The 17,807-nt window shown below is 33.3% G+C and overlaps 1 protein-coding gene across 2 annotated transcripts in view; it reads right to left on the bottom strand.

The window, feature by feature from the left end:
* Window positions 1–13,224, bottom strand: part of LOC127705776 (cryptochrome-2-like) — a 28,460-nt gene extending 15,236 nt beyond the window's left edge. The window contains exons 1-6 of one of the 2 annotated variants that reach the window (XM_052210132.1): window positions 13,115–13,224; window positions 10,624–10,838; window positions 8,889–9,083; window positions 2,710–2,813; window positions 876–1,030; window positions 277–423 (exon numbers count right to left, since the gene is read on the bottom strand). In XM_052210132.1, coding sequence (XP_052066092.1) covers window positions 277–423; window positions 876–1,030; window positions 2,710–2,813; window positions 8,889–9,083; window positions 10,624–10,838 — 816 coding nt within the window. In that variant the 5' untranslated portion in view covers window positions 13,115–13,224. Of the gene's footprint in view, window positions 1–276; window positions 424–875; window positions 1,031–2,709; window positions 2,814–8,888; window positions 9,084–10,623; window positions 10,839–11,736; window positions 11,880–13,114 lie in introns of those variants that run through there. The other variant, XM_052210131.1, reaches the window with a different exon arrangement.
* Window positions 13,225–17,807: the final 4,583 nt, after the last annotated feature.

Raw genomic sequence — 17,807 nt, 5'->3', positions numbered from 1 at the left:
AATACTAATGACTCTAACTCTTTTCATTATTCAAAAGTTAACTCATCTTAACTCTGCTCATTATTTAACAGATACCCGGTCCTCTCCTAGCCTCCTTATTCCAACAGTTATTTAGTACTTGTCTCAATCCAATTTTTTATTCAGAAACTTTAATTTATATTATTAGAGTATAAACAATTAACTGGTCCAAACTTCATTTCCTGTTGTTCATGATCAGTGTTAAGTTCACTATTAATCAGTATCCATGGTTACCAAGCCTTAATTTCACATGCTCACCTTGTTTTGGCTGTAAACTTTCTGTACCTCATGGTAGAAGGTTCTTGCAGAAACACAGCCAAATTTTAAGTATGGACTTAACACGGTTGTGGATGGTGCCAAGGTGTTAGGCTCTGTTTTGGGCTTTTCAAACTTGCACACCCAATTCTGAAAAATTGTAAGAATACTAACATTGCGATTACATTTTTTTTCATAAGACAAATACCAATCACATTTGAATATTTGAATATTGAAGGAGAAAGGGTGTGAAGGCCTATTTTTGGCCAATGAAAATGAAGCTTTGATTACTACATCAAATGTGCTTATATTGTAGGGAAATGCATACAACCAAGATTTGTCACTGAATTGGACAAGATTTACTATATATTATGATGTTATAATACTATAAAGTGGGAAATTGTTGCGATGGTTTTATCAGCTCATTTCGAACCCCAAAATTTTTTAAAAGATAACAATTTATAAAAATTCCCAGTACGTGTCTTCTGCCAATGTTGGTTGTTGTTAGATTGATATCCAGAGGCAAATATTTTATGCATATTCAAGAAAAAATGGATGTTTCACAGCAACATACAAATAAACAATATAATAAATATTAGTACTGTTTTCTTCATCATAGTATCCAGTCTCTTCAGACCCTCTGTTTCACCACCAGGAAACAGCAGTGGTCCACATTCAGCATCATCCTTCCCAAGGTCAGCCATGGTTGGTACACCATACTCTGTATCATGATTGGCTGCTATTTTGGTCTTTATTTCTAAATTAAAAAAAATTGGTACAGTTATGGTCATTAGATGAATTGAAAATAAATAATTGAAGATTTAGAACCATGACAAAGATGCTTTGTTCTTACTGTATTGGAGGGACATAAAGCTGGAGGAAGTGGAAGATCTACTCTATTTGCTATTAAGTCAGCTTGTAATGTCATGCAGACTTCTAGATTGGCCTGCTAAATTGATGAAAAATCAAGAGAAAGATTCCTATATTTGAAAATGATTCATAGGTTAATTATGGACACAGTACTGATCATCAAAGACTCCCTGTTATTTTCCATGTTAAGTTTTAAGAATTCTTTTACATATATTTGTTGTGTGAATTAAAAGTACAGTAATGCTGTGTAAACTTCAATGAGACAGCAAACTAACAATGCAAGAAACCAAATACTATGTGGTACGTAGTCTTAGGCAAAACCATGAAATCACATATCCAACAAAAACAATTTTTCCGCAATCCACTAAAAGAAATATTCATAGTAAATAGTATGTATTTACAAGTTGAGTTAATTTAACATACTGCCAATGATCTGCTGTCGGCATCAAATTCTATAAAAGGCAAAAATGGATAACCCTTAACCGGGTTTCTTGCTTAGGAAAAGCATAGAAACATATTTGCATTGACTTGAGTCCATAGGGAGCTAGATTTGGGGTACATTTATACCATATCCATCCTTTTTAACCTGTTATAACTGACTGTATATTAATCATTTGTTACACATATTGACAGTAACATCCAAACTGGATAAAAACCTTCAGCTTCTTTTTGGGTTCAGTGGTGTTAAAGACTAAACGGCAAATTAATAATCTAAAAGAAGGAAACCTCTTTAATATAAGCGAAAGAAATGTCACAAAATTGTTTGTTTTATAAATCCATAAATTTATGATGACCAAGTTAATAATAAACATTTTCTAATTAATTCTTTCTGGATTTATAAAAATCATTGACAATTATGATCAGTTTGATCAATTTTAATACACCAAATATTGATGAGGGTCTGGATAGGGTCCCCCAATTCTTTATTCTTTAATTTTTAGGTACATTTTTCTCCATCTTTTGTTTATTTTCTCATTATTCTCTATTTTTTATATTTTTTGCCCATTTTTCTCTATTCTTTAAATTTTTTTGCCTATTTTTCTCTATTCTTTAATATATTAATCCTTTATTCTGCACTTTTTGCCCATTATTGTCTATTCTGTGAACCCATTGTCCAGACTATAATTGATTAAATATATCACATGAAATTTCCTTCCATATCTAAATGGTACATAGCACTTAACATTTTCCTTTGTATCATTAGAGAAACGGATTCTACCACTTCACCCAGTAAATAACACTATAATTATTGATTAAATATATCACATGAAATTTCCTGTCATATCTAAATGGTACATATCACTTAACATTTTCCTTTGTATCATTATATATATAGAGAAACGGATTCTACCACTTCACCCAATAAACAAAATTTATCCACTTATGATGGTTAAATTTCAAAAAAGCTGTGTAAACATCAATATTTTAAATTTGACAATTTTGAGAGGAAAAATATTTTCCTTTGACTGATATGTGTAATGTCAAGACAGGTTTATAGTCATTTCAGAAATAACCCTGATTTATTTGGAACTGTTAACAAAGGTATAACAGAAAAGACTAAATTACCTCTTGGTCCCTCAACAGGCTTAGGAGGTGCTCCCATTTTTGAGAGAACTGTTTGTAGACGCTGGTAGGTCAATGGAGGATTTCCACCATTAGCTTTGATAACTCTGCAATAAATTATAACATTTTAGGCAAAAACATTTCAATTTCAATTATTATCAAACATTGTGTCAAAGAGAGAAAAAAATTGTAGGAAAACAACATTTCTAAATATTAATACAAGTATAGTGCTATTTTTTCCAGAAAACTTGAAAAGTGAGTACTCTCCCTAACACAATATTTGTGTAGGAAATTAAATAGTATTTTTTGTAATTTATGGTACATCCTTAATGTAAATATACTAAAAATTTGACTGCAGCTCCCTTCTGAAAGGCAAGGATGACCTATCATTAGTTTGGCTAGTTTTTTTAGGCACCATATTGGATTTGATTGTCTTAAAAATGATTATGTATTGGTTTGTAACACTTTATTCTCAAGAATACCTAAATAAGGTTATTCCAAAATCATAATTTGTATGCACTTCAATAAACATCAAAATTTTCATTATACATATACATGCATATATATGTGTGCAGCATGAAATTTGTGAGCTGTCAAAAAATGTATGTGTCAAGGATGGGAAAATCTCATGCCCAATTTCTCCTAAAATCTCCCAGAAAAGTAAATATGTTTTGGACAAGTAATATCTGTAATAGCACAACCAGTAGGGAAAAGTAAAAAAAAAAATACAGGGAAGTAGATTTTTTGTATAGTACTTGTCCTTGGTCAATTGAAGAATTTTGACATTTCCACACTCCCGCGTGTATGGTTGAAATTCCTGCCATCAAAATTTGTTGACTTTTCACAAGAGATAAACCGGTAGGTGAAAGGAGAGGGAAAAAGTCATAAAAGTTGGGAATAAGACTTCTGCATATAAGTCTAAAACATGTGGGAGTCTTCCAAGGATGGCTCTGAATAATATGAGCAATGAGTTGTGGATAAACAAACTGACATAAGCTGACATGGACAAGTCAAGTCATTGTTGTGATATGGGAAACCCCAAAAATCACTCAGATCAAAAATCAAAATATCAGATATGAAGTAAAATAGCATCAAACTTGATTGAATTCTCTCAAGCTCTTTTCAATTAGTTGCAGATTAACAAAGTGTGCAATGGATGTGTCAGGGGAGGCAGCCGGAACAATAAAAACTAAAGGTTCTAAAGACCCTGTGTCGCTTACCTTGGTCTATGTTCATATTCAACAAAGGACACTCTCCAACAATGTAGACAAAAACAGAATTCATGACAAAAATCTCTGTTTTGTAGATCTTGTACTGCTGATCATTTTGTCTGTTTTATTTCTCTCTATATTCTTTAGTTTTTGCTCAAAACCACAAAAGAGGGCAAAAAAAAATCCTCATTTAAGAGCAATCACTCCTATAAAGAGTGACAGTCTATTAACTATATCGGCACAATTTGACTTGTTAGTAGATCTTGCATTACTGATCATTCTTGTGATTTAAATTGTCTATTTATCTATTATAATTTTTGATCGTATAAGGCAAAACGCAAAAAATGGTAAAAATCGTCATTAAAGGGCAATAACTACAATAAGGAGTCGTCAGACGATTTTGACCATGCAGACTTATTTGTCTAACTTGTCTATTATAGTTTTCAAGATAATAGGCAAAAATTAAAAAAAAAGGTAATAAACTGCTTCCCCTAGCGCAGTTGGATACGACCGCAGAGGTGCAACCCTGAACAGTTGGGGAAAAAATGGACACAATATTCAAAGCTTGATACAGGTCTGAATTTGGATTGTAATTAAATATTTGACACATTATAGGTTTCTGACACAGAATAAATGTAGTCAAAGAACTTGAAATTGGTTGTATGATTTGAATTTATATTCAATTGAAGATTTCTTGCTGTTGTGCAATACACTGTGCTGTTGTGCAATACTTAGTAAATCTGTTTTCAGACTATATACAAAGAATTAGCAAAATAAATTGTGACCCCCAATTTTTTTCTTTGGAAAATTGACAATTTCTTAAATCTTGAGGGAAAAAAAAATTGCCTCCCCCCAAAAAAATTTTTTTTTTACCCCCCCCCCCCCCCCCCCCCCCCACCTTTCCAAAAAAAATAATTTTGAAGGAATTTTCTTTTTGTAAAATGTGGTCCAAATTAAAAGACATCCATACACTTAAACACAAGTTATTGTCTAATAAACTGCTTCGCTGAGCGCAGCTGGATACGCCCGCAGAGGTCCAACCCTGAACAGCTGGGGCAAAAATGGACACAATATTCAAGCTTGATACAGGTCTGAATTTGGATTGTAATTAAATGTTTGACATATTATAGGTTTCTGAATAAATGTAGTCAAAGAACTTGAAATTGGTTATATGAATTGAATTAATATTCAATTAAGGATTTCTTGCTGTTGTGCAATACACTGTGCTGTTGCGCAATACTTAGTAAATCTGTTGTCAGACTATAAACAAATAAAGTTCAATTAATTCTAAACGGAGCTTACATCAATAGATATAAACAATTCACCAAAGTTTCATAAGAATTGCTGAAAGCATTTTTGATTTTTTGTCCGAAAACTGGAAAATCCCCCTTTTTTTATGAATAAAACCCTGTAACTCGGAAACGTAAAATCTAAAATATATAAAAATCAAAAGGGAGCTATGTCAATAGATATAAACTTTTCACCACAATTTCTTGCAAGTTGGTGAAAGTTATTGTCCGAAAACTGGAAAATCCCCCTTTTTTTAATGAATAAAACCCCATAACTAGGAACCGTAAAATCTAAAATTTATAAAAAACGAAAGGGAGCTCACGTCAATAGATATAAACAATTCACCAAAGTTTTATGCAAATTGGTTTAAGCGTTTTTGAGTTAATGTCCGACATGTTGACGACGGACGGACAGACGGACAATGGTATACCATAATACGTCCCGTAAACGGACGTATAAAAACTAGAAAAATGCTTGTTTTAGACCCTTTTTTGCCCCTAATTCCTAAACGGTTGGGACCATCACCCCCAAAAACAATCCCAACCTTCTACTTGTGTATTGAACCTTGTGGTACAATTTCAGAGCAATCAAAATACTTATACACAAGTTATTGTCCTGAAACTATGTTTTGCATGTTTTGGCCCCTTTTTGGCCCCTAATTCCTAAACGATTGGGACCATCACCCCCAAAAACAATCCCAACCTTCCTTTTGTGGTATTGAACCTTTTGGTTAAATTTCATAGAGATCCATACACTTAAAACTAAAGTTATTGTCCGGAAACCAAATGTCTTCGGATGACGCCGACGATTACGTGATACCAATATATGACCGCAAAAACTTTTGCTGTCGTATAAAAATTGTCATTTAAGGGAAATAACTCCTATTAGAAGTCGTCTGACAGTTTTGGTGTATACAGACAATTGGTAGAGCTCAACATTCTGAACTTTTGCTCATGTCTTATTTTCTCTATTTATAACGGTTTTCAAAATAATAGACAAAACTTGCATTTTGCCCCTAAGTTCTATTTTCAGCCATGTCTGCCATCTTGGTTGACAGGCGAGGTCATCGGACGCATTTTTAAAACTAGATACCCCAATGATGATTGTGGCCAAGTTTGATTTAATTTGGCCCTGTAGTTTCAGAGAATAAAATTTTTGTAAAAGTTAGCGACGACAACGACAGAAGCCAAGTGATGAAAAAAGCTCACTTGGCCTTTCAGGCCAGGTGAGCTAAAACAAGATGTAAATAAGGATAAAAAAATAAAACTGAAAATTTTTAGCAAAACACCATCATAAGATGTGATTTGTACAAAAATAGACCAAGTTCATTTTTAACCAAGACTTAAAAAGTTGTAAACGAGGGGAAAATGATATCCTCATTCATCATAAAATGTTGTTTAACACATTAACTTTTTCAAAATTTGTTTTAGTTCTTATTTTGTAAACTTTAAATTTCACAATATATATTTATATAACATCTTATATACTTTAAAATTTTCAATGTACAAAATAGAAATAAAACATTTCACAGATCAATAATATTGTTTGTTATACCGCATGTCTGTGAAAATATTTGCATGATAAGGGACAGATGTTTTTATCTATTATGTACATGTAGCATTTTGTTTCATTGTAAATCAATAAGAAATTTAAAAGTATTTCTGTTAAAATACCATAAAAATGCATATGTTTGAATACTATTTTTATTACTACATGTGTATAATTTTGGCAAAATTTTATCATTATTATCAACATTTTTTTCTTCTGGCTTTTAATCATGATAACCCTGATTATTAAAGAATTCTGATATTTATTAATGAGATTATTTGTCCAAATATAAATTGAAAAGATATTTTCTCAAAATTTATAAAATATCATGAATATCATGAATATCTGACTGCATACCTATATAGCATTGTAACATACAAAAGAGAATAAACTGAAATATCCAAATAGCACATACTCAAAAATAGCACATACTCAAAAATAGCACATACTCAAAAATAGCACATACTCAAAAATAACACATACTCAATAACACATACTCAAAAATAACACATAAATAACACATACTCAAAAATAACACAGCAAAACACATACCATAGGCCACTCTAAAAAAATTCCTTGTTTGATGTTGCCTACCCATGTCTTCTACAGTTGGGTAAGTAGGTAGGGAATTTTTTTATTTTTTTGGCCAACTACATAAGTTATATGTTTTAGTTTTTAGTTAAGAAAACGATGTAAGACCAGGAAGAAATCTTTAAACACAAAATTTGAAATGATTGTGTCATAAAATTTTTCAGGTAGGCTGCCTTTTAGGTGGGTAGGTAGGAAACATCAAATAATTCAAATTTTATTTTTGGCCCTATGCAAAGAACTTTTCATTTTCACAATGGATATCAATATATTTTTGACATTTGTTGCTTCCTCACCTGTACACCATCCCAATACTTTGTGCAACCTGGACAAATGCTAATATTTCATAAGTGAAACAATACCCGTATTTTCACTCATCTGATGACATACAACAATAGGTGTTGAAAAGATGTAACCAAATTTTAAACAAAATGAAGTGAGAATGCACAGAAAGGAATGGGTATGATTATGATAAAAAATATTCACAGGCTGTAATGGATGCTATTGAACAATCACATACAAGAATCATCAATAGGATAGTCCTGAGGGAGGTGTTGTTTCAATTGGGTGGTTGAAAAAGTCCTATCATGTGACATCTTTTATGCAAATCCCTAGTTTTTCACACAGGTGAATTCACAGTCAGGGGCATTACTTAAACAAGTAACTTTTAAAATTACATATACAAGTTATGTTGAAAACGATGCTATTTTAAATATTACTTATATAAGTAACTTTTGTAAGTATTATTTTTATAGGTGTCCATTCATACAGATTTTACTAGCTTTAGCAAATTTTCACAGACATTTGACTATTTTTCCCATGAAGTATAAAAACTAATCCTCCTGAAACATCAATTGCCTTTCTGACACACTTATCTTTCATATTGACGCTTCTTGGTAAAAAATTGGTCTCTTGGGACTATTAAAATATCATTTTACTTGAAACTCTTGAGGTAGACAGATATAAATAGATAGAAACTTGTGATTTAATTAAGACTTGAAGTTATTTATAATTTGTAACCCAAAACAATTACAATTACTTATTCTTACAAAGATGTATAAAATAACTTAAACAAGTAATATTTTTGTCATTTTTTTTTAAAGTAACCTTGTATCTCTATACTCCTCTCAAATTTAATAATTTCTTAATTTTATATGATATAATAATGTAAAATTTCATAAAAACTACATTTAGTTCATGCTTCTATTGAAATTTAAAATAACTCTATTGAGTAATTTAAATAATTTTTAAAAACAAAAATTACCTATATAAGTAACCAAAAAAAATAACTTGTTTAAGTAACGCCCCTGACTGATTCAAGCAAATGGAATATAATGTAATTTTATTAGACTTTATAAAATTTTTTACCACACTTTCCTATTTCGACAACCTCAGCGTGATGAAAACCTACCATAAGGTGACATCACCATAAGTTGTTGTATTGCATAGATTTCTGACTTATCAAGTGACTTTTTTGTGTGTAATACAAAACAGAAGGGAAAACTGACTATATGAAAACTAGAGTAAACTCCATATAAAACTTACTTATCAGTATCATACAGAGTATGGGAAACAAATGTCATCACTTCAACACCTGACTTTTCTGCCAGTGACTTAACTGCAGCATCTCTGACCTTGGCATAAGGTTCAATGTCAAGTTCAAAGGTCAAGTGAGTTGTCTCCCATTGCTTGAACAGTTCAGGGAAAACTTCTCCTGGAGTACCTCTAACAACATGTAACCTGTAAGTAAATGCGTAACTTAAAGGAGTTCACTGATTTTTCTTAAGACAGAACTTTATATCAACATGACCAACGTTATGTGGGGCCTCGGTGGCCGAGTGGTCTAAGTAGTTACTACTGTAATCACTAGCCAGTCAACACTGAGGTTGTGAGTTCAACCCCGCTCGTGCGGGTGCACTCGACTCCAATCTTAATTGACTAGGATTGTCAGTTTTCCTATCGAAGGTCGGTGGTTTTCTCCGGCTTCCTCCACCAATAAAAACTGGCCGCCACGAAATAACCCAAAAGCGGTGCTTAAAAGTGGCGTTAAAACACCAAAAAAATCAAAAATCAAATCAACGTTATGTTTCTGGTTATATAACTGACACTCATATTTTGCAAACCCTTTTGGAATTTTTTATCCTCAATGCTCATCAGCTTCGTACTTTACTTGGCCTTTTAACTTTTTTGATTCGAGCATCAATAATGAGTCCTTGTAGACGAAATGTGCGTCTGGCGTGCAAAATTATAAGCCTGGTATCTGTGATGAGTTTATTTTTACTACCACTGGGTCGATGCGGTTTCTTCCCCAAGGGTATCACCAGCCCAGTAGTCAACACTTCTATGTTGACATGAATTATCATTGATATTGTAATATAAATAAATTAACTGTTGACAAAACTTTGAATTGTTCGAAAAAACTAAGGATTTTCTACCCCAGGAATAGATTATCTTTGCTGTAAATGACAAAACCATTTGGAATCTTTTATCTTCAATGCTTTGCAACTTCCTACTTCAATTGGCCTTTTAACCTTTTTTTTGAGCGTCACTGATGAGTCTCTTGTAGAAGAAATGTGCATCTGGCATACCAAATTATAGGCCTGGTACATTGCAACTTTGATGAGTTTTTTATATATTAAAATAGTTGTTGTGTAACATTATACAATGCAAGAATTAAAAAAAAAAAAGGTTTTGCAAATCTCCTTGTATTCCTATTTATTTCAACGATAGAAAAATTATATATCCAACTGACCAACCTCATCTATTTTCAAATATTTTACAAGAAAACACAACATATTATTCAAATGTTTACTTTTTTATTTTTATTTTTGCAACAGATCATTGGGATATTTTATCTAGGTATTAAATGTGAGCCGTTTTAAGATTTTAAAAAACATTTATTCAAATTGAATTTTTGTCAAGGTCCATCTAATTTCTAGTGTAAATGTAGACAAATAATATATAAGGGGAGATAATCAAATAATACCATCATATTTACAGTAAACAAGTTGATTCAGTTAAGAATCACAATAATCATGATGATGGCGGTCATAATTTATAGTTTTATCTTGGTGATTATAATAATAAAATAAGATGTTGTATAACAGGGCCATAAATAAAGGTTACCCAATGACACATTCTGGACAGTTGACAGAATGGGTCAAATACAAAAAAAAAAAAAAAATCTAAAAAACTTTTTTAGAGTGTTATAAGAATTCCTTGGTGAATATATACATGTATTACTGCACATATTTTGTTCCAATTCAAATTACACATGTACCTAGAATTATATTTTTTCAAACTTTGGTCCAAGTTTTGTAGTGTCTGTAACAGGAATCGCCATCTATTCACACCAACTCTTGCATTACTGGCAAACCATGGATCCAAGATGAAAATTGGTTTAACATCAACAGCATTCTCACAAGCAGCCAATAAAGCTGGGTTGTCATGGAGACGCAGCCCTTTGCGAAACCAGTGAATAGATCTTTTTGTCATCTGTAATAGAGAAAAATACATATACCTATCATATACTCATGTGGAGGTTCTCCAGATAAAGGTCAAATTATAGATTGCATTAATACGGATTCAAATGGGATAAGATTATTGACTTTCAAGCCATCAGTCATGTCAGTGTTGTATTTGAGCTTATTTTGACATAATTGAACCTGACTGACTAATTCTGACTACCATTTAACTGTTTTTCATTTTTGTATCAATGGCACGCCATGGTTATTTTTAGCAACAAGTAGTAAACACATGTATCATGATGGGATCCACTGGAGGTTTTAATGTTATCTCTCATTGTATTCTGCCTTTATATATTTATTACATTAATGACAATGTCACCATCATTGAATCCAAGCTGGTACAGTAATTAATTTTGAAGGGGAAATCATGCTCTCCAGGTACAAAATTGGTGCCAACCAAAAATCCCACAATCAGAAGAAATACTAGTCCGAGATTGCTCTGACTTCAAACAGCTGTTTTGCCAGACAAGCTGGGGCCGTGGGACGTCAGAGCTGGTCCCATATCAAAAAGTGGATATTTGCCTGTCCAAAATTGATGCGCCACTTTGTTGCTTCTGGCGCTGACTGAGGGCCTTGGATCCATATAAACCAGGCTTTAAATTGTTCATTTTTCTTTTATCTCTTCATTTATGTAAGTTTCATCTACCTGCCACCCTTTATTTTCTCACATTTGGACAGTTTTCACAGTGACCCATTGATTCATAAAATATTTTGTATCAAATATTATCGGATGCCGAATTGACTTTAAATAGGTGCCGATTTGACCAGTTGCCGATTTAACCAGGTGATGATTTGACTAATGTACCCCCAGCTTGTCTCGCAAAGCAGCTGTTGGACCTCAGACCAATCTCGGACTAAAGAAATACCTAGCCAGGGGAAGTGATAAAGCAGTCCTCAATTTAGTCTACTGAAATGGTCGACAAAAAATTCATAACTGGTCGCCATTTAGGCTATTAGAATATTGAAAATCTGGCGACTGTAAATTTTTGGAAAGTTTGCCCTGATCAGAGTCGGGTTTTAAAAAATCGTCTGAGCGCTTGACAGTCACACAAATATTTACTGTATTTCAAGCGCCTTTTAGATTTAAGCTTGATCTTGTCAGTGCTTTATTGCATCAGGTACTTGTAGTTCATTTGTAAGCAATTTGTTGTCGTTGACTTACTGACAGGATTTATATATATATCTATCTTCGTATTTCCGCACTCAGTCACAACTTGGACTATTACATGCCGTTAAAAAGAAAACCATTGTCATTTATAGATTTTGTTTATTGAAAGCACATGGTCGAGCCTCGTTCTTGATTTCGTCAGTAAACGGATGGAAACAAGGTCGGGACAATTTTGTAACTTGTTCTCAGATTCAATAAAATACTGGCTACAATTTAGCAAACAATTTCAGACGTTCACTTCACGGATCGGGCAATCACCAGTGCTTCTGCACAAATCCGATGAGATTTTTACTATACTTGGGCTTTGGGCTACCGCTTAACGTTGCAGACTGTTTTAAAATATGTACAATGTCAATGAATATAATATCAAATAAATCATGTGGTTTTTAACAGTTGATTTACACAAACTATTTTCTACACTCGTCAGCATAAAAACACAAAGCCACAAAGGGACCCCAAATATTCGGCGGTCAGCAGTGACAAGACAAAATGAGAGTGCTGAACATACGGATATTAGCAATAAAAATTTACACATCACCAAACTTGACTCTGATATTGAAGGTGATGATAATGAAGGAGAGTCTGACTCACACTTCATCCTTATAAAAATTTTGACATCAAAACTATTTACCATACATAGATTGTTATAATAACCCTAACACACACCAGGGGTGATTGCATGTGCTCTTGAAAGGTAATCAGTTACTGCCCCACTAGTAACACCAGTTTATTTACATTGACAGAAAATACAAAACTGGTGGAACAGTTGAAACAAAAAGGACACATTAAACAAAACAAATTGCTCATGTTGCTTGTCAGTGTTTAAACCAAATAAAACAGCTGTCACATACCTGCATACATGACATACATACTTGATAGAAGCATATTTAAGATAACAGGGGATGAACATCTTTGTTTTATATGATTACATTAGACATGCCTCTATTCAATAATTAGATGATGAAAAACCCCAATACATTCACGGGGGCGCGTATCATAGATGTTTTGGGGCGGAAATATATGCCAGTCGACTTGTATGCGTTATACATTGTGTTAATATCCGCTTTAACTAAAACCTTTTTGTTTCGTCTATTAATCTACGACTTGATGTGTCTTCTTGTAAACAGACAGAAGCAAAACACAGTGTTCAGCCACAAACAAAATACGTTGCGTAACACAAAATATGGCGCGCAAATATTATATATAAAGAGCGAAGTCGGAGTGACTAGGTACGAATTCCGTCAATGTAAAGGTAGCAACGTACAGTATGAAAACCTTAATTCAAAGGGGCATTATCTTTCGAAATTCGTGATCAGAGGCGGATTCAGAGGGGGGCCCAGGGGGCCTTTTCTTGGAAAAATTTGGTTGGTAATATAGGGAATCACTGAAGCATGACCTGAACGGCGGGCCCCTCTTAGGCAGTCAGTGGGCCCCCACTTATGAAAATTTCTGGATCCGCCACTGGTGATCACCGATTTGACTTAAATTCTCATATTTGAGTCATAACATACTAAAACGTAAATCCAAATTACAAAGAGTTCAAAAGAAACAATTAACTTTATAACTTTATTGAAAATTTTAAAGCACTCAGTTACGCACATATATGGGTCAATGGCTTATAAACATACAATACATACTATAACAACAGAGACACATAACACACGTATTATATTCTCTGATAACAAACAATGAAAATAAACAATACATATGATTATGATGGTTTTTTTTTATCTCTTACTTAATTAACAATACATAGACTCCGTATACTTCAGTTCAAACAAAGATATCATAATTTCTTGTTTACAAAAAAACTCATTATTAGATTCATATAAAACATACAACATACAAGACCAATGAAATAATGATTATCGAATAGATTTATCTATAGTCTAAAATCCATATATATTCTTGTACATCATTGATTTAAGGAAATATGTTCACGCGAAACCTTTGACGTTAGTATAATAGTCCCAGATGAAACGTAACACTAATCAATTATTTTTTCACTGGCCATGTGTTTGCATAGTTATATATTATATCATCATATTTTGAGCTATTCTAAGGGTATCAGGAAGTGGCGGATCCAGGTACCCCCTTTTTTGACGATCATCATCAACTGAGGTTGAATTATTCACAAGTCAATAATACATTTGTGATGTTTTTTAGATCTTATTTTAGATATGTCCTATTTTCGGTGCAAAATATAGTTAGCATGCATTTTGTGTCCGGGGATACATGGACACGTATGTATGGCTTCACCAAAAAGAGTACAAATATAAACAGCGTTATATATATATATATAAACAATCAATAATAGTGGATACAGTTACTCAGTGCTATTTCTTATATAAAAGTTAGGATTCAGGCGGACACAGCTGGACACAATGTTATTTCTACATAAAATATATAAAAACTAGTGACTACAGACGGACACAGCTGGACACAACGTAATATCTATATAAAACTTATAGAATCTGCTGGCTTCAGGCGGACACAGCTGGACACAGTGCTATTTCTATATAAAACTTAAAGATATAGGGGGAGATAGACGGACACAAGTGGACACAACGTAATATCTATATAAAACTTATAGAATTTGCTGGCTACAGGCGGACACAGCTGGACACAGTGCTATTCCTTTATAAAAAAATTTAAAAACTGGGGATACAGGCGGACACAAGTGGACACAACGTAATTTCTATATAAAACTTATAGAATCTGCTGGCTACAGTCGGACACAGCTGGACACAGTGCTATTCCTTTATAAAAATTATAAAAACTGGGGATACAGGCGGACACAAGTGGACACAACGTAATTTCTTTTTAAAACTTATAGAATCTGGTGGCTACAGGCGGACACAGCTGGACACAGTGCTATTTCTATATAAAACTTTATGAAATAGCTATAGGGGGATACAGGCGGACACAAGTGGACACAACGTAATTTCTATATAAAACATAGAATGTGCTGGCTACAGGCGGACACAGCTGGACACAGTGATATTTCTATATAAAAATTACAGAAATAGGGGCCTACAGGCGGACACAAGTGGACACAACGTAATTTCTATATAAAACTTAAAGATATAGGGGGAGATAGGCGGACACAAGTGGACACAACGTAATATCTTTATAAAACTTATAGAATCTGCTGACTACAGGCGGACACAGCTGGACATAGTGCTATTCCTTTATAAAAATTATAAAAACTTGGGATACAGGCGGACACAAGTGGACACAACGTAATTTCTATATAAAACTTATAGAATCTGTTGGCTACAGGCGGACACAGCTTGACACAGTGCTATTCCTTTATAAAAATTATAAAAACTGGGGATACAGGCGGACACAAGTGGACACAACGTAATTTCTTTTTAAAACTTATAGAATCTGGTGGCTACAGGCGGACACAGCTGGACACAGTGCTATTCCTTTATAAAAATTATAAAAACTGGGGATACAGACGGACACAAGTGGACACAACGTAATTTCTATATCAAACTTATAGAATCTGCTGGCTACAGGCGGACACAGCTTGACATAGTGCTATTTCTTTATAAAAATTATAAAAACTGGGGATACAGGCGGACACAAGTGGACACAACGTAATTTCTTTTTGAAACTTATAGAATCTGGTGTACAGGCGGACACAGCTGGACACAGTGCTATTCCTTTATAAAAATTATAAAAACTGGGGATACAGGCGGACACAAGTGGACACAACGTAATTTCTATATAAAACTTATAGAATCTGCTGACTACAGGCGGACACAGCTGGACACAGTGCTATTCCTTTATAAAAATTATAAAAACTGGGGATACAGGCGGACACAAGTGGACACAACGTAATATCTATATAAAACTTATAGAATCTGCTGGCTACAGGCAGACACAGCTCGACACAGTGCTATTTCTATATAAAACTTTATGAAATAGGGGATACAGGCAGACACAAGTGGACACAACGTAATTTCTATATAAAACTTATAGAATCTGCTGGCTACAGGCGGACACAGCTGGACACAGTAAAAGTTGCAAGAGTTTTGTCACAGTTAGTGTCCTTTAAGGGTATAAAATTGTAAAAACGATTAATTTACTCTATTTGATGTTGGGTGTGTACAGATTGATCCTGCAGTTCAGTGGTTGTCGTTGGTTCATGTCTGTAATACTTGTTTTTTGCAAATTATTTTGTTATGAGTTAGGCCGTTAGTTTTATCAAATGCATTGTTTCATATTTTTCAATCATGTCGGGTCTCTTATAGCCAACTATACGGTATGGGTTTATCTCGTGGTTCATTGAACTTTGGTGGATAGTTGTCTCATTGGCAATCATACCACATTTTCTTATTTTTATATCAATACATCAAAAGCATGTTGGCCAGACGATATAAGCTCTAGCATACTTAAAAAAATTCAAATGAATAAGCAACTATCTGACTTTAGTCGCCCTTTTCAATAATTCACTAATACCAGCTTAATACCTGATGAATGTACAAGAACAGATGTAAAATAAAAGAAAAACAAAGAATATGGGGTATCCATCCATGACACAAAAGCAGTACATACACAGCAAACAAAACACACAAAAAAGCAAAGGAACAGTGCTTGTATTGCTATTCTTCATCTCAAACGCCTTCAACATGGAGTAAAAAACTCTCACCTTTTTTCAAGAAGGCTGACCATTAGATACCGGCAAACTACTGCTTAGTATATCATTAACTTGCATTCTCTGCCAGAGGCTCTAACATATAGTATGCTCCAACATAACGAGTCACCTAGATGATTATACAAATGTAACATCATCAATGAAAAACAACATACTTTTTGTAAATAGCACAGTCGTGAAACACAACTATGTACTGTCATCAATGATTGGGCCAAAAACAGTCATAAAGGACACCAAAACAGATATATTTGTATTAAATTTTGAAAAAGCCTTCGACACAGCCTCACATTAGCAATTTAAATCAAAACAAACAGTTACGGGATATAAGGTAAAACATTATGTTTGATTGGCTCATTCCTATGCTACCGCAAGCAAAGAGTCAAGGTAAATCGGACAAACTCAAACTGGCCTACCATTGATTTAGGAGTACCTCAATACACTGTCCTTGGTTCTGTGTTATTTAGTCTAAATAAAAATGATATATAAGGTAATCGGTGTTTGGCCAGTAGAAACACCCAAATGATCAGATGCGTAGAATAAGATAAAGTTCGTCATAAAAAAAAATTAAAAAAGAAGAGAATAATGATTTTTTCAGTTATCTTGACAAAGCACTGCTTTCAATCTAGTAATTTAAATAAGAGTAACTTTTAAATTCCATGATTCCTTAAGTATGAATTAATATAAATACATATATATGTTAATGTTTTCAATTATAGTAATGCTTAAAACATCAAAATGAATGAGTTACCGTATTTTCAATTGTATTATTATAAAATAACGTTTAATGCTACTTGAATGGGACTGAATTTTCAAAGAAGAATTAATCGGCATGATATTCAAAGCACTGTGGACAGGTTGATTTTTAGAAATCCTAGGACATGACTACAGCTAGCTTGAAAAGTGTGCAAATAGTATATCCATGTACTGCGGTTTCAAGTTGATGGAAAGCATTTCCCCAAAAAACTCCATAACCTATCTAGAATCTAGGCAAATATCCACCGTTTTAGGCCGTATGTAGATTAGTTTTGTATTGTTGGGTTACTGTCTTATTGACGTTTATCCATTTTTCTTTTTATTCATTTTTTTTTGTTTTTGTTTTTGGA

Source organism: Mytilus californianus, unplaced genomic scaffold (assembly GCF_021869535.1).
Source record: "Mytilus californianus isolate M0D057914Y unplaced genomic scaffold, xbMytCali1.0.p SCAF_6, whole genome shotgun sequence".
Taxonomy (NCBI): Eukaryota; Metazoa; Mollusca; class Bivalvia; order Mytilida; family Mytilidae; genus Mytilus; species Mytilus californianus.
This window is presented reverse-complemented; position numbering and strand designations above follow the sequence as displayed.